Source organism: Acomys russatus, chromosome 16 (assembly GCF_903995435.1).
Source record: "Acomys russatus chromosome 16, mAcoRus1.1, whole genome shotgun sequence".
Lineage (NCBI taxonomy): Eukaryota > Metazoa > Chordata > Mammalia > Rodentia > Muridae > Acomys > Acomys russatus.
Genome location: NC_067152.1, coordinates 27,622,068 through 27,639,002, shown reverse-complemented (window position 1 = coordinate 27,639,002; position 16,935 = coordinate 27,622,068). Strand labels below are relative to the sequence as shown.

Sequence of the window (16,935 nt, the reverse complement as noted above, 5' to 3'; positions counted from 1 at the left end):
AAGGGCTGTTTTTGCTGTAGGCTCTTTCCTCCCCTTCTGTTTGCCAAAGTCTTCAATAAACCAAAGTCCACATCCGGTTTACCCCCCCCCAACTCCCCTTGGCCATAGCCACCCCACCCAGACCAGATGGGTGGAGGGAGGGGCTTCAGAATAGTTCAGGACTTCCATGGGGGAGCAATTAAGTGACTCCAATTTAGAGAGCAAGCAGCCTGTCCCCAAGCTGTGTTCCATCAGCACTCCCCCACACAGCCCACCCAGCACATGGAAAACCACAGGCTCACTGGAGCCCCCAGGCCCAGAGGCCCTTCTCTTGTACAAAGGCCAAAGGATTCTTCTCTTTCCTTGACTGGGACTCAATCAGGTGGAACTAGGCTCCGCCTTCTCCGCTTCCCGAGTCCCATTCCAGCAGTAGCAACAGGCAGAAAGTGGGAGTAGAGACTTTAATATCATAAATCAGAGTGGGCCCGCCTCTCGCTGCCAGGCCCCTTCTGGGGCTTCCTATCTCTGTATTGCCTGGAAGGCTGCCTGCAGCCGGGGCTTCCCCCATCCCCTAGGAAGGATCCAGCACCAGCCTGAGACGGGAGGCAACAGCAGCTAAAAGAGTGGGAGGAAGGAGAAAGAAGCTTGTGCAGGCGCATGTGGGTGTGTACTTATGTGTGAGAACACATGTAAAGTGTCAGGCTTACAGACCCTGGCTCAGGGACAGTCTAAGGTGGGCAAGGAGGTAGGGCAAGAAACATATCCTTTCTCCCTGGCACCATGAGCCCACCCTACCCAGGACAGACATAATGGGTTTAAGCAGGAAATAACCCTAAGTCTGAGCTTTCAGGACTTGAGCCCTTTGAGTCTGGTAGAGTGACAGATCCAGTCTGTGGGGACACTAGGTCTGTCTCATTTTGAAAGCCCTGGAAAGGTGGGAGGTAAGAGGTAAAGGGAGACAGGTCTCTGCTAGAAGAACTTGACTCCTCGGCCATCGCTGACAGTGATAATCTCGGCCTTGCGCTCCTGCTGGAGGGCCTGCAGAGCCCGCAGTAGGGTCGCCTCATCCAGCCCATGGAACTCTAGGTAAGAAGAGACGGACAGTCAGGGATACTCAGTTCTTCTAGTGGTTGAGCTAAAAGCTGAGACCTTCCAAAGCCAGAATAGTCTATTTGGATGCTATCTGTAGCACTGCAGCTGTCACTCACACTTCCTGGGCAGTCCTTGGGAGTGAGAGTGGAAGGCAGCCTGGGTCAGGATGAAATGAATCAGGCTTATTTCACCCTTCTCAGTTCTGCAGGATCCACCCCCTAGAGCCCTCTTTCCCTTTGCTCCCATCAAATATCTAATGTACCAGGGACAGCTTTTGCCTTTAGGACCACAAAGTAACCCTGATAATCACAACTTAGCTGGGGCCCAACATTGGACAGGAACCTTATCCAGACATTTGTACAAAACAGAAGGATCTGCCTTGATTCATGGAAGTGTAATTGCAGTTGGCACCCCCTAGCCAGGAAGTCCATAGACAACACTGGCCCTTTCCTAGGTGTGAGGGTGCCAAGGGCCGGCAGAATATCCAGATAAGGGATGGTACTCCAGGGAGATGTGAGAGGCAGCAGACAAGCTCTGACAGGCTTGCTCACCTCACCCCTGAGGGAGCCCAGCTCAAGTCAGGGAGTGAGCATTCTGGGGAAGCCTCCAGCTTTGCACAGGCTGAGTGGTGGGCTGGGCCAGGCTGCAGTGCTGAACTCATGGGGTGATGGTGGGAACAGCAAGCAGAGGCCTGCAGAGAAGGGGGAGACAGCCAAGAGGTGTCGGGTCTGCTGGAGCAGTCACAGCCCGGCACAACCCCGCCCCCCTTACCCTGGCAAACACTGAAACTTTTGGTGATCCTGGGGATCAGAACAAAGAGTCACAGGAAAAAAAGAGCTAAGAAGACGTTTACCACACAAAGTCTTGCCTGGCACAAACCCAAAGGTTTTAAATGGGTTGGGGGTGGGGCTGGGGGTGTCGGCCCAATCCCTTCAGCTGACACCCACAAATCTTGAGCTCTCTATAAGAAGGAAGGGTGAAAGAGAGCTTGAGTCAGCAAGGAATGAGATTCCAAGCTTAATTCCCCACGCTGGTTCCCCAGCTGGCTTCTACAGCAACAATTCTGAACATACTCCTGGAAAATCTTATAAAAACATCTACACCAACAAAAAGAGTTGTTGTGCTTGTGAATTCAAGTGGTTTAGAGGAGAGTTTAGAAGTTTTACACTGATGCTGGGCATGGTGGCCTACACCTTTAATCCCAGCAGAGGCAGGCGTATCTCTGTGAGTTCGAGGCCAGCCTGGTCTACAAAGTGAGTCCAGGACAGCCAGGGCTACAAGAGAAACCCTGTCTTGAAAAACAAACAAACAAACAAAAAAGTTTTATACTGGGCTGGAAAAACTCAGTGGTTAGGAATGCTTGCTACTCTTGCGGAGGTAATGGGTTCAGTTCCCAGCACTGACATGACAGTTCACAACAGTTCCAAGGGATCCATCCAATGACCTCTTATGGCCCCTTTGGGCACCAGGCTTGTACAAACACTCAGGTGAACACTCACATGTATAACATAAAAATAAATTTTTTAAAAAAACAAAAACTCGCCGGGTGTGGTGTCGCATGCCTTTAATCCCAGCACTCAGGGTGCAGAGGCAAGTGGATCACTGGGAGTTCCAGGCCAGCCTGGTATACAAAGTATGTCCAGGACAGCCAGGGCTACACAGAGAAACCCTGTCTTAAAACAAACAAACAAAACCATAACCCCTCAGAACATTTGTTTACATTATGGAATTCAGAGACAGAGCAAGGGTTAGTGTGAAGATGCACCAAACCAATACTGGTTGGGAGGTGGTAGCTCACGCCTTTCATCCCGGCACTCAGGAGGCAGCGCAGGCAGATCACTGTAAGTTTGAGGCCGGTCTGGTCTACACATTAAGTTCCAAAAAGCCAGGGCTATACAGAGAAACACTATCTTGAAAAACAAAAAACAAAAACAAAAACAAAAAAAAAACGCCGGGCGTGGTGGCGCACGCCTTTAATCCCAGCACTCGGGAGGCAGAGGCAGGCAGATCGCTGTGAGTTCGAGGCCAGCCTGCTCTACAAAGTGAATCCAGGATGACCAAGGCTACACAGAGAAACCCTGTCTCAAAAATCCAAAAAAAAAAAAAAAAACCTAAAAAAATACAACACACACACAACTAAAACCAACCAACCAAAGCAAACAAACAAACAAAAAACAAAAACCAGTCAGGCATGGTGGCACACGCCTTTAATCCGAGCGCTCAGGAGGCAGAGACAGGTGGATCGCTGAGAGTTCGAGGCCAGCCTGGTCTACAAAGCGAGTCTAGGACAGCCAAGGCTACACAGAGAAACCCTGTCTCAGAAAACAAAAACAAAAAACAAAACCTCACCAATACTAAGAGGATTTTAATCAGAGAACTGGAAGAAAAAGGGGTTACCTTCGTCCTCTGTGTCCTCCCCACTGGTCAGCTCATACAGGGTAAACACCGAGTTGTTCTGGCCACTCTTGGAAACCTGAGGGCACAAAAATGGGCTAAGGGCCAAGAATCTCCTGGGAGAAGGTAAGAAGGTAAACTTCATCTTTTTTTTTTCCCCTCCGGGAATGGCACCATACTCACATCAGGACTGTCACCTCTGCAGTGTCCTAAACCCATAAGCCCTGCAGGTGCTATATTTGTATGTGTGTACACAGATTTGGAACCACTAAACCACAGCCGCTCACGTGTCTCAAAAGTGACCCCTCATTCTGGCTGTTTTCTGTTCAGGAATGGGTGGTGTGTGTTTGTTATATTTAGGCTGTTGGTCCTTCCTCCCTCCTTCTCTCTTGGGAATGTTTGGGGCTGGTGGTAACTAGGAATTTGAGGGACAGAGTATCCTGTCATCACACCCACACTAGTTCAGAAGGTCTCATTCATGTGGACGACGCCATGAAGGCACAGCGGGAGAGGGAACCCAGGTTTTTTTTTTTTTTCTCCCTTCCTTTCCCCATTTATCTCCTGTGGCCAGAGGCTCCAGCCAACAATAGCACGCAGGGTTCCCAGTACTGCATTCTCCAAACATGGCCTCACGTAGCCTCTGGCCTCCTAGAGTCAAAGAAAGGGAGATTCTGTGCAGGAGAGACACTGAGTCACTGAAGGATGGTTGCCGGGAAGGGCCGCGCTTCCTCTCGCCCACTCCCCACTTTGCCAGGTTGGGTGCTGAGAATGCCAGCTATCTGCTGGGCACAGGCAACAATTCTTCTTTGCCATGGGTCACTGCTCGGTGCTTAGCAGGGCGGCCTCACCCATTGATAAATGAGCTTCCCCCATTCTTCTGGCCTCCGCCACATGATCAGGAAGCTAGATTTATTCTTATCCAACCACTCGAGGTTCCCTGTAAAACAGATCCTTATGAAAGATGGCGTCACGCTCTGAAAGGGGGGACAGAGTGGGGGAGACTCTGCCTCAGAACAAGAGATTAATATTTATTTTACTATTCTTACTTATAGCCACCCTATTCTCCTTCGTCCTTCTCTCTTAGGCCATAGAAGGATTCTACTTTTTGTATCCTAGGAGGGGGTCGGGTGGGGGAAATACTTGCAGCGTTAAGCTGAGGGAGACAAAAAAGTCACTAAGAGGGAAACAGTTGTCCTGCTCTGCCCTCAGGAAAACCCAAGTAAGAAAGGAGGTACCTCAGGAACTGAACCCACCTTTCTTCCTCAATTCTTCTAATACGATCTGAATTGACTCCACAGGAAGCTTGCCTGGTTAAAGGTTAAGGGGAGGGACTACGTGTGAACTAGGGTTAAATGAAAAATTTCAGAGCTGGGCCCATGATGAAAAGTCACCTAGCTCCTTCCTTTCCCTTCCCTGATAACATACATGCAATTTTGTTTGGTTTTTTTCTTTCTTCTTTCTTTTTTTTTTTTTTTTTGGTTTTTCCAGACAGGGTTTCTCTGTGTAGCCTTGGCTGTCCTGGCTTTGTAGACCAGGCTGGCCTCGAACTCACAGCGATCCTCCTGCCCCTGCCTACCAAGTGCTGGGATTAAAGGCATGCGCCACCATGCCCAGCTCATACACGCAATTTTTGAATACTTAAGTTCTCATTTCCTTAATATTCTGGAAAGGAATGTAAAAAGAAACTTCCATTTAGCAGAGTGTGCTGGTACAGTCCTGAAATATCAGTTCTTATGAGATAGCCACAGGAGAGTCTCCAGTAACAACAATGGGCTGGGCCATAGAGATGGGGGTCTCAAAACAAACAAACAAACAAAAGGCAAGAGTTCGCCTTTAATCCAAGCACTTGGGAGACAGAGGCAGGCAGATCGCCATGAGTTCGAGGCCAGTCTGAACTACAGAGCAAGTTCCAGGACAGCCAGAGTTGTTACTCAGAGAAACCCTGTCTCGAAAAAAACCAACTAACCAAACAAACAAACAAAAAAAGGCGAGAGCTTTAGAAAATAAAGGGTGTCACCGTTTCCATCATTTTCTGTTCTTTTCTCCACATATTTTACCTATGAATCAGACAGCAAGAATAAGTGACCCCCACTTCCTGTGAGAGGTGGGGTAAGTACAGAAAACCATTGGAGTTTGAGCCTCACGGAGAGGAGATTCAAATAGTTTAAAAGGGGCCAGGCTGAAAAGCTTAGGATTTGACGACTTAAAGGTCCAGATTCTGAGACTCCCCAGCCTGGCACTGCCTGGGAGAGCGCACGTAAATGATTGACTACCATATGTCTCCGCTGTTTCCCAAGTCCAGTTTGAGTAGAAACCTGCCCACTGTGGGTAAAGGGGGGTGGGGAGATGCAGTCTGGCCATGTAGAGAAGTGTGGGAGTGCAGGGGGGCGGGGGAGCCTGGGGGAGGATACGCTGTAGCTTGACGTTGTTGAAGAGCGGACTCTCCTGGGCTTCCATCACCGTCATGCTGGGCTGTTTGTGCAGGCGACAGAAGGACAGAACCAGAGAGCACCAGGCGGCCAGCTGCTTCTGCCGAGTGTCCACGTTCGGCTGTAACCTGCCGGGTGAAGGGAGTGGGACGCAGAATTAGCGTGAGAGGGCGAAAGCAGCCCCAGCCCAGCTGCACACTAGGGGAGAAAGTGAGGGGGCTAGCTGGACAGAAGGCGGCCGGCGGCTCCTTTCTTCCCCGGAACCCCAAGTGAATCATCAGGGCTGAGCCCTGGGCCCGGGGGAGGGGAGGGAGGTACACGGGGCTTCCCAGGGTCTAAGCCTCACGTAAAGAAGGGCGGGAAGCGGTATTGCCACGGCCACTCGAAACTCATCGCCATCGTAGTAGCCCAGAAAGCCCGGAACCGACAAAGGGCTTCCGGTCTCCGCCTCAGCATGTCCGGGCAGACGGTACAGCAGAAAGGTTCCGGACTCGTCTTGGGGGTGGGGAGAGGGGGTAGTGCGGCGGGATGAGAGCGGTCCTTGTCACCAACCAATTTGCCACTGTCCTTAAAACAAACAAACAAACAAACAAACGAAAGAAAAAACTTGACCATGCAAAAAAAGAAAGGCCCTCTGAAAGTCTTTTGGTCTAAACCCAGAAATAAGTGACTTCTGCAAACTGCGCAGTCGGCAAAACTCAACTAGAATCCACATCTCGAGGCTCCTTTACATTCGGGTCAATCAATTGTCATTCTATTTAAACTCGTGATTCCGAAATCTCCTGCATTCCCCACCTACGCTGACCTCACTCCTTCGTTTCCTGTAGAACCGTGGGAGCATAATGTGTGGTTTGCATCACTATAGGCGACTCCATTCTTTTCAGACTCAAACCTAACATGTAGCTCTCACCTCTCCCACAACCTCACCTCTCTAGACCCCAGACTTGGAATCCCTTTGGCCTTCTCTGACTCATAACCCACTCTACACTGCTTAGGTCTGTCCCTTTGCCTACTGGTCAGTTCCCAAACCAGAATTATTGTTCCATTCTCCCAAACACTGCCCCTCCTGCCGAGCTGTGGAAAATCGCTGAAGACCAGACCGTGTTTCCTGCGTCCCTGGCTACCCGACTAACTAATCTCACTCCAGGGCTCTCAGGGGAGCCTGGTTGGATCTAGAAATACAAGTTTGGGAGTCTTCTGACCTGAAATACAATATGAACCCATTTGAGAGATGAGAGCGCTAAACAAAAGGAGTATTGAAAGGAAGGCTGACGTTTGACTGCTAGGAGATGCTCGCCTTTAAAGAACAGGGGAAGCTGAGCTGCTTTTCACTGATTCCCTGTCACCCTCATGTGTCGATCTTTCTGCTCCCTGCAGAGTGATTACGAGAATCCCTTAATCTTTCTCTGGCCACCGCCCCCCCCCCCCCCCCCCCGCCCCATGTTTAATTCAAACCTCAAGTTCCCCGTCCACTTTTCCTTCCTCTTCCTTCTGGTGTCCAACGTGTCTTTCCTCCTTTATAAGACCAACACTTTGCCATCACTCTTGCTTCTCTCCTCGCCTTCAGGACATCTCTGCCATCTTGCCTCTCTCCTTTTCTCCATAGCTCAGTTCATTCCTATTTAAAAGTAATGCTTGAAAAAAAAAAGTAACGCTTGCTGAGCATGCCTTTAGTCCCAGTGCTCAACCTTTAATCCTACTGCCTCAACCTTCAGAGTGCTGAGATTATGTATGTGTACCATATCTAGGGTTTCAGTTTTCTTTGTTTGTTTGTTTTCTTTTTTGAATACGAATATGGCCTCCTACTAGGTGGCCAGTGAACTTAAACTGGCCTTGAGCTTTCCATCCCCCTGTCTCAGCTTTCCCAGTGACTGATTTACAGGTATGGTCCACCGCACCTAGCTTTCTCTTATTCTTTGTTTTGTTTTGTTTTTTGGTTTTTTGAGACAAGGTTTCTCTGTGTAGCCTTGGCTGTCCTAGACTTGCTTTGTAAACCAGACTAGCCTCGAAGTCACAGAGATCCACCTGCCTCTGCCTCCTGAGTTCTGGGATTGAAGATGTGTGCCACCATGCCTCGCCAGAAGCCCTGTCTTGAAAAACAAAACAAAAGCCGGGTGTGGTGGCACAAGCCTTTAATCCCAGCATTTGGGAGGCAGAGGCAGGTAGGTGGATCGCTGTGAGTTCGAGGCCAGCCTGGTCTACAAAAGGAGTCCAGGACAGCCAAGGCTACATGGAGAAACCCTGTCTCAAAAAAAACCAAAAGGAAATAGACAAACCAAAAGAACAAAAACAAGAAAAAGAAAGAAAGAAAGAACGAAAAAAAGAAAGACAAGGTTTCTCTGTGATCCGCCTGCCTCTGCCTCCTGAGTACTGGAATCAAAGGCGTGCGCCACTACACCTGGCCACCTGGCTCTCTCTCTCATTCTTTTTTTTTTTTTAAGGTTTATTTATTTATTATGCATACAGTGCTCTGCCTGCATGTAACACTTGTAGGCCAGAAGAGGGCACCAGATTTCATTGTAGATGGTTGTGAGCCACCATGTGGTTGCCGGGAATTGAACTCAGGACCTTTAGAAGTACAGGCAGTGCTCTTAACCTCTGAGCCACCTCTCCAGCCCCCTCTATCTCATTCTTTTCTTTTCTTCTTTTTGGTTTTGTTTTTTTGTTTTTCGACTCGCTTTATAGACCAGGCTGGCCTCGAACTCACAGCGATCCACCTGCCTCTGCCTCCCAAGTGCTGGGATGACAGGCATGCACCACCAGGCCTGGCTCTATCTCATTTAAAAAAAAAAAAGATTTTATTTACTTATTATTATGTATACAGTGCCCTGCCTGCATGTATACCTGCAGGCCAGAAGAGGGCATCAGATCACATTACAGATAGCTGTGAGCCACCATGTATGTGGTTGCTGGGAATTGAACTCATGACCTCTAGAAGAGCAGCTGGTGCCCTTAACCACTGAGCCATCTCTCCCCCTATCTCATTCTTTAAAGGTGAGCATTTCCCTTAAGTCAGGCCTCAAGTATCTTCTTTTCAATGCACCTTTAAAACTTTTATATGTCCTATGGATTCATATTGTGATTCAGTTCAGAAATAATCCCCAAATGATGTTTGTATATCCAACCTTTTATCCTTTCCCACTAACCCATTGTTGATCTTCTTGGGTTTTTGGTGGGTTTTTTGTTTGTTTGTTTGTTTTTTGTTTTGGGTGTGTGTGTTTGTTTTTTTAAGATTTATTTATTTATTATCTACACAATGTTCTGCTGCATGTACACCTCCCCGCCTGAAGAGGGCACCAGATCTCATTCTAGATGGCTGTGAGGCACCCTGTGGTTGCTGGGAACTGAACTCACGACCTCTGGAAGAGCAGCCAGTGCTCTTAACCTCTGAGCCACCTCTCCAGGCCCCAGTTGATTCTCTTGTTACCTCGTGTTGTACATCTTTTTCTTTTCCTTCGTTTTAAATTTGAGACAGAGTCTCATGGAACCCAAGCTGCTCTGTAATTCTCTATGTAGCCAAAGATGACGATGTTGCACTTCTGAGTCTCCTGCCTCCACCTCCTGATCCGATTAGAGATGGGCACCCCTGACACCTTGCCAATCCTTTCTTTCTTTTTAAGGAAGACACTCTTTTATTTGTATCTATGTTTATACACGCATTTATGCAGGTACCCATAGAGACAAAAAAAGAATCTCCCGGAGTTGGAGTTACAGGTGATCGTGAGTTGCCTGCCGTGGATGGTGGGGCTTGAACTTTGGTCCTCTGCAAGAGTGGGGAGCACTCTGAACCTCTGAGCTATCTTTTCAACCCCCTTACATTATTTTTTTTTCCCTTTAGGTCAGTTCTGAAGGTCAAAGTGACTTCTCATACTTGTCCTTTACCTTGACCGTTCCTAGCGATTCCCTTCATTGATTTCAGTAACTCCTACTGTATACAGCCCTGTCTGCCAGTTTAGCCAAGCCTTTATTTTCTCACTCCTGAATGCCTTTGCTGTTATTTTTGGTTTTTTGAGACAGAATCTCACTATGTAAGCCTTGCTGGCCTGGAACTTGCTACATAGATAAGGGTGGCCTCAAACTCCACCTGGGTCCCCCCCACTCCCCCCACCCCGTGCTAGGATCAAAGGCCACTACACCTGGATTCTTTCAGTGATTTCCTAATTCCTGCTCACGTTCACTCTCTGCTCTAGGGGAGTGCATTCCACCTAAGGCCTTGCCCTGCACCCACCACTCCGCGGTCACCTCCCTGTGCTTGCATGCTATGGTTTGCATAGGAAATGTTTCCCTGAAGGTTTATGTGTTGAAGGCTTGGGACCCAGCTGCGTTTGCTTTTGTTTAGGTGCTCGGATCACAGGGAGCCTAAATTCATCAAGAGGTGAATTCGTCATTAGTGAATTCAGAGCTGAATGGAATATTAGAAAGTAGGCCCGGGTGGGAGAAAATAGGTCACTGGGGACATGCTCTGGAGAGATTTACCTGTCCCTAGTCTCTGCCACATTCTGTTTTTCTGTTGCCAAGAGGGGTCTATTTGGTCACACGCTCCCTGCTATAATGTTCTTGCCTTGCATGGCCCCAGAAACAATGAAACCAAATGGCCACGCTCAGGAACATTAAGGGAAACAAACAACCAACCAACCCTTTCCTCCTTTACATTGCTTTTGGCTGTTTTTTTGGTTTTTTGGTGGTTTTTTTTGTTGTTGTTTTGTTTTGTTTTGTTGGGGGGGGTTGGTTTGGTTTGGTTTGATTTTGGTTTTTCAAGACAGAGTTTCTCTGTGTAGCCTTGGCTGCCGTGGACTAGCTTTGTGGACCAGGCTGGCCTCGAACTCTTAGTGATCCGCCTTTGGCTGGTTTTTTATGACAAGCAACAGAAAAACTAACACCACATCATCTCTTGTGATCCTCTCACTTGGATACTTACGTGGGCTGTCTCCCTCGTATGGCTGTCATTGCACATTCTATGTTTTCTTATTTATTTGTACATGTCAAGTTTCCCAAGGGATGAAAGCCAGGAGAGTTGCTCTAACTTGTCTTTCCAATACTACGCTGAACACAGTACATATTAGTAAAATGAACAAAGACAGGATTGTGTTTATGGAAATAGAGCAAATATTTATCTCAGCTGAAAATTTAAAATATGCTTAGGCCTCCAGGCCATGGTGGTGCTCACTTTTAATCCTAGCACTTGAAAGGCAGATACAAGTGGATCTCTGTGAGTTTGAGGCCAGCCTAGTCTACACAGTGAGTTTCAGGACAGCTAGGACACAAAGAAACCCTTCCTTGAAAAAAAAATATATATCCTTAGGTTACTGGTTGGTGCTGATGCATGCATTTAATCCCAGCACTCAGGAGGCAGACACCGGTGGATCTCTGAATTACAGGATAGCAAGAGCTACACAGAGAAACCTTGCCAAAAAAAAAAAAAAAAAAGAATATAATCCCTTGTGGCAGATGGGGTTCTGAGAGAAGTATATCTTTGATAACAAATAGGTTCCAAGAAACTCAGGCATATTCTATCTATAACACAGATAAGCACACGCCAGGAAGTAGACATGCACATATTTGGGGAAACAGATATTTCAGCAGAGAAAACAAAAGCCTCTAAAGAGGCTGAGAGTGCTGAAAAAGATGATCAGGGCCGGGCGTGGTGGCGCACGCCTTTAATCCCAGCACTCGGGAGGCAGAGGCAGGCGGATCGCTGTGAGTGAGTTCGAGGCCAGCCTGGTCTACAAAGGGAGTCCAGGACAGCCAAGGCTACACAGAGAAACCTTGTCTCAAAAAAAAAAAAAAATTATTCAGGTGTTTCCATGGAAAGCAAAGTTACTTCACATGTGTTTGGGGGGACCTGGCGAGTGTAGCCCAGGAAGGATTGGAGATGAGTCTCCTGCTGAGGACTGGAAAACGCTGCTATGTGCAGAGATGTGTCAGTGGAGTATCGTATCCATATTTCTCAAGAGGTTTATAGAAGAGCCCGGCTAAGAACTAAGCTGTGGCAGAGACTCTTTCTGAATCCCAGCATCCAGTGTTTCTCAGCCGAGAGCATCTTCAGGATATACCAGGCATTGTCTGGTTGTTGGCTCTAGTGAACACCAGGGGGCAGTGTGTGGCCATGATGGAGCTAAGACAATGTGGGCTGAAGGCCAGGAACCTGGAGGGGAAGCACAGACTAGGCGAAAGGAAGCCCCCACTGCCTTGGGCCTCAGTCCTGAGGTCTTTATGGATAAATTCCTGTTGGTAGTCGCATTTTCTTTCTGGCTCTAGAGTAAACAGGCATGAAGAAAGGACAAAGCTGGGCTCCTGGGCAGCCTTTCCTCCTTGCAAGAGTTACTGTAGAGATTTCTTGCCCCTCCCGACACCTCCCCAGCCACCACCCCCAGCTGCTGCCCAGACCGGAAGGAAGGGAGTCTCTTCCTGCTTATTTCCTGGAGCTGGGTTTGGATAGGGGCAGGAAAGGCCCCTCCCTGGGAGGAAAGATTATAGGAACCATGGCCTCCATGAGCAGGCAGAGGGCAGGTGAAAGGAACAGAACCGCAGGGTCATCGAGACCCTTCAAGCCCAACAGTTGTGCCCAGTTGGGCTATCCAGTCGACACAGACCCCAGCAGGAAGGGAATACCGTACAAAACCATATTTTATTTTAAAGACCACAGCCGTTGCAGTCTTTGCCACAACTCCACTTTGCTTGTCTGTTTCCACCAATCCAAAGGTCCATGGAAGGGATGAGAGTAGGAAAAGATGGTAGGGAGGGGAGGAGAGATTCCCAGCTCCAGATGGGCGCAGGGGGGGGGGGGGGGGGGGGGTAGGGAAAAGATGGCTGCTGAGAAATGAATGCCCTAGGCCTGGGCATCGCTGTCTTTACTCCTCCACACCACAAGAGTGACGAGGAAAGGGATGAGGGAGATGGGGACTATGATCATGGCCAGGAGCACATCCTCCGGCGGGTCGGAGAAGGTGGGCTGCACCAGGGAGCAGTTGGCAAAGTGTATCAGGTGAGTCTCAAGGAAGATACTTTCCGCCAAGGGATTTGGGAAGCCCAGGCGAAACCTGTCCGCCTGGTACTCCAAACAGTACTGTAGGTTGCTGTAATACCTGAGGGTGGCAGGCGGGGGAGGGGGTGAGGGGGGGCAAGAGGGGGAAGGAGGTAGAGGATTTGAGTGAGGGAAGGGATGGGCACAGGGAGAGAGGGCTGCCCCGCATTCATTCAAGGTCCCCCCACAAGGCACAGGCCCAGCTCCCGGCCCCTACCTGCTAATCAAAGTCCAGTTGCACCAGTCCTTGACAGAGTCCATGTGACTCTTGTAATGATACCAGCAACGTAGAGCACTTGTTTCGTAGTAGTCTTCTATAGTCCCTGTGGGGACATGTGCTCTCGATAACCACGCCCCTGGCCCTCCCTCTAAGCCTTCGGGACCCAGGTATTTCCAAATTAGAGTCCTTGGCCTTCAGATAAGGGAATCCCTTCGAAAAATTTTCGTGGCAGGACACTGGTGGCTGAGAGGCGAGTCCCCAGGCTCAGCAATTGTGCACCGGCGTCTATTTGTCTTTCCCTAGCCTCCCAAGGACATCCACAGACACCTGGTTTTGGTCTTCTTCACCAACTGGGGAAAGACACCTTAGAGCTGGGCTAGGGCTTTGTGGGATGACAGGGAGAAAGACCACAGGAACCCCCAAGAGGACACCAGGGAGGTTAGCGGGCATCAGCTGACTCTAAGGTTTCTCTCGCGGAAAGGACCCCTCCCTGTGCTGGCTTGATCCTTCCACTAGGTCGTTCTCCCACAGGCTTGGGCACCCACCTTCTGACAGAAGACTGCCCTCAGTGGGATGAGATTGATTCGGGGACTCCGGAAAGGTTGAGACAGCTGTAGAAAGAAATGGGCAAAAAGGGTGGGAAGATGTGGAGAGAGGTCTGAGCAGTGGTGCCGGCTCAGTGACCAAGGCCTTGGAAAGTCAGCACTACTTTGGAACATAAAGAGGAATCATTCCCACCGCCTCATGGGATTGTCCTTGTGCGGGAAAGGAGCGGCTGGTACCAGCTGCGTCCCACTCTCACCCAGGCCCCAAACCCCCCTTCTCCTTGCCAGTCCTGAACCTCCCAAGACCTCTCCCGCCTGGTCCGGGCAAGCATCCCACCCAGCTTTTCTTCAGAGGGAAGCATCCGGCCTGAGCCAACCCGGAGATGCTTTTGGGGGGGTGGGGGGCGCCCATCTGCAGGTCTGAGCAGCTCCGCACATCGGTTGGTACTCAAACGGTGGTCCCACGCTGGCCTCGGTGGCCCAGGCCCCTTCCTCCTCCCAGACTTCCCTCATCCTCCCACCCGAGCCCCGGGGCGCTGCGCTCACCGCCCAGCAGGAGCAGCAGCAGGAGTAGCAGTAGAGGGAGGCGGAACGTTGCCGGCCGCCGAGCGCGGGTCACAGCGAGCCACTGTCCACCCAGGGCGCACTCCACCTGGAGCGGGGCCATCACTCCTTGGGCGAGATGGCGAAGAGGGGCGGCGGAGCTGAGCTGGCCCGGGCGGGGGCGCCTATATCCCCGGCCCGAGCCTCAGGAAGCCGCGCCGCTTCCTCGGAGGGGCTGGAACAGAGGCAGCCACGTGGGGGGCGGGCTGCAGGGGGAGTCACTGCCGCACCCGCGCCTCGCTCCGCCTGGCGCGCCTTGGCCCACTCTCGCTTCCAGCCAGGGCTGCGGGGCTGGACAGCTCCCCCTGTAACCCTAGAACTGAGATCCACTTCCCGCCTCGGACTAGCGGGAGCCTCCCAGCATCAGCTGAGGGATTAAAGTAGCCCCCTCTTTCTTGTGTCGTAGGGGTGGGGACCAGCTGCTGTCCCAGACCTAGGGGAAGAAGGAAGCGGTTGAGAGCTCCTAAGGGCTTCTATGCCTTGGTATCTGAGGCAGGGGTTTGGGAGAAGCCGCGTCAAAAGCTGGGCCCAACGCCGCCGCTGAGGAGTTTCTTTTCCCAGGGAACACCCACAGATGTCTGCCAACACCCTTTGGAAGGAGGAGGGTTTCCCTGCCGAGAAAGGGAGAAGGCCAGGGGCGCAGGGAAGAGAGTAAAGTCTAATTAATTCCCCTTCAAGGCAAATTCACCCCACAAACCTGATACCGGAGTGCAAAAAGTCAGACGACTACATTTACAAGAATATGGCCACCCAAGTTGTTAGGAAGAAGGGGGGGATTAGAACTTCCCGTGTACTTCTTATTGTTTGAGATGAGTTATTGCTGTGAAGTGCGGTGCATGGAACCTCAGCCCTGAGGGCATCAGCTCCATTGTCACCATCACCAGTTTTGCAGGGGAGGGGGCAGGGAAAGCTCAAGAAAAGATCCCAGGGCTCCAACTGGGAGGTTCTGGTCCTAGCTAACTCTTCCTTCTCACTCCCCAGCCTTGAAGTCCACATCTGTCATCAGAGTTTCTCACACTACGACCTTGCTCTCCTCCTAACCTGGAGTGGGGAATTGCACTCACTCCACAGAAGCCGATTTTCTTTTCTTTTTTTTCTTTCTTTCTTTCTTTCTTTCTTTTTGTTTTTTGTTTTTTTTTTTTTTTTCTTTTCCTTTCTTTCTTTCTTGAGTGACTCGGCTCTGGCCACATTCCTGGGAGGCCCCCCAGGGACCCTACCTGCTGTCACACCTCCCCTGCTGCTGTGCATTGGCTCAGTGATTTACTAGCCTGAAGCAGCTCGGGGAGTTCGGTTGGTCATGATGTCCAACTCGAGGGGCACAGCTGTCCGCATAAAACTTTCCCAATTATGCCCAGACACTGACCTTTGAACTCAGCTGTTGTCCCGGTTTACTGATTCCTGTCACCAAAGTTATCTTTTATGATCTCTCCTAAAAAAAAAAAAAAAAAAAGTCATCTCAGGACTTCCAGCTGCTGCATCATGGCTGCCGGGAGCTGGACGGGACAGGCAGCTGTAAGAGAGGCGAGATGGCCCTTTGAACACTCAAAGTTCTGTTGGTAAGGATCGTTCTTGCAAAGGTGCAGAAGAGAAACGTGTAGCCTCAGGGCCACTCCAAACCGGGGACCAAGTTATAAAACTTCAGATGCCTGAAGAGTAGGGTGTGGGATCCTGTGACGCTGAAATTACAGGAGAGTGTGAGCCACCATTAGGTGGGAATTGAACTTGCACCTGCCCTGTGTAAGAGGGAAAAAAATGCTCTCAGCCTCCACGCTATCTTCCTTTTTCCTTTCCTTCCTTCCTTCTTTCCTTTTGGGTTTGGATCTTATAAAGCTCCAACTTCCCTCAACATAGCCTGCTCCAGTGTCTGAGCGCAGCATTGGGATTACAAATGTACACAAAGGTTTATGCTGTGCTGAGGGTAAAAGCCAGGGCAGTTGTTGGACATAGTGGCATGTTTCCAAAAACAAAACAAACAAGCAAGAAAAAAAAAAAAATCCAGGGCCACATGCATGCTAGGCATCCATCAACTGAGGTACATTCTAGGCCGGGACTGATCTTTCCTTGTCTGTCTGTCTGTCTGTCTGCCTGCCTGTCTGTCTCTACAGGGTTTCTTGCTTTGTAGACTAAGCTGGCCTCAAACTCACAGAGCTCCGCCTGCGTCTGCCTCCTGAGTGCTGGGATCACAGGCATAAGCTACCATGCCCAGCTTTTTTTTTTTTTTTAATGCATTGGTGTTTTGCCTGCATATATGTCTGTGTGAGGGCTCTTAACAGATAAGCCATCTCTCCAGTCTGGTCTCAGGGCTGCCCTTTTCTTTCTTTCTTTTCCTTCCTTAAAAAAAAAAAAAAAAAAAAAATATATATATATATATATATATATATATATATATATATATATATATATATATATGTTACTATGTATACAGTCCTCTGTCTGTACATACACGTGCAGGCCAGAAGAGGGCATCAGATCACATTATAGATGGCTGTGAGCCACCATGTGGTTGCCGGGAATTGAACTCAGGACCTTTGGAAGAGCAGACAGTGCTCTTAACCTCTGAGCCATCTCTTCAGTCCTCTTCTTTCTTTCTTTTCTTTCTTTCTTTCTTTCTTTCTTTCTTTCTTTCTTTCTTTCTTTCTTTCTTTCTTT

General features: G+C 49.6%; 2 protein-coding genes across 3 annotated transcripts; both read right to left on the bottom strand.

The window, feature by feature from the left end:
- Positions 1 to 234: 234 nt before the first annotated feature.
- Positions 235 to 6,401, bottom strand: Vps25 (vacuolar protein sorting 25 homolog). Of its 2 annotated transcripts, XM_051158681.1 has the most exons (7): positions 6,241 to 6,401; positions 5,877 to 6,022; positions 4,719 to 4,772; positions 4,314 to 4,402; positions 3,469 to 3,544; positions 1,623 to 1,762; positions 235 to 1,061 (listed from the first exon to the last, which is right to left on the bottom strand). In XM_051158681.1, the coding sequence occupies exons 1-6, from the start codon at positions 6,348 to 6,350 to the stop codon at positions 1,650 to 1,652; spliced, it is 588 nt and encodes a 195-aa protein (XP_051014638.1). In that variant the 5' UTR covers positions 6,351 to 6,401; the 3' UTR covers positions 235 to 1,061; positions 1,623 to 1,649. The 2 variants fall into 2 exon arrangements, with proteins under 2 accessions (XP_051014638.1, XP_051014637.1); XM_051158680.1 differs by lacking the exon at positions 1,623 to 1,762 and having other exon boundaries at positions 302 to 1,061.
- A 6,289-nt stretch (positions 6,402 to 12,690) lies between these two features.
- On the bottom strand, positions 12,691 to 14,625 carry Ramp2 (receptor activity modifying protein 2). The gene is made up of 4 exons (XM_051157856.1): positions 14,230 to 14,625; positions 13,684 to 13,749; positions 13,136 to 13,241; positions 12,691 to 12,979 (listed from the first exon to the last, which is right to left on the bottom strand). Exons 1-4 carry the CDS (start codon positions 14,348 to 14,350, stop codon positions 12,724 to 12,726), a joined length of 549 nt encoding a protein of 182 aa, XP_051013813.1. The 5' UTR covers positions 14,351 to 14,625; the 3' UTR covers positions 12,691 to 12,723.
- Between the last annotated feature and the right edge of the window lie 2,310 nt (positions 14,626 to 16,935).

Excerpts from the sequence above, each read along its gene's own strand:
- Vps25 (XM_051158681.1), bottom strand. The coding sequence starts at position 6,350 with ATGCTGAGGCGGAGACCGGAAGCCCTTTGTCGGTTCCGGGCTTTCTGG. Across the intron at positions 6,023-6,240 it reads CGCTTCCCGCCCTTCTTTAC|GTTACAGCCGAACGTGGACA; the intron begins GTGAGGCTTAGA and ends TTCACCCGGCAG. Across the intron at positions 4,773-5,876 it reads CAACAACGTCAAGCTACAGC|GCAAGCTTCCTGTGGAGTCA; the intron begins GTATCCTCCCCC and ends ACCTTTAACCAG.
- Ramp2 (XM_051157856.1), bottom strand. The coding sequence starts at position 14,350 with ATGGCCCCGCTCCAGGTGGAGTGCGCCCTGGGTGGACAGTGGCTCGCT. Across the intron at positions 13,750-14,229 it reads GCTGCTGCTCCTGCTGGGCG|CTGTCTCAACCTTTCCGGAG; the intron begins GTGAGCGCAGCG and ends TTCTTTCTACAG. Across the intron at positions 13,242-13,683 it reads GGGCAGTCTTCTGTCAGAAG|GGACTATAGAAGACTACTAC; the intron begins GTGGGTGCCCAA and ends ATGTCCCCACAG.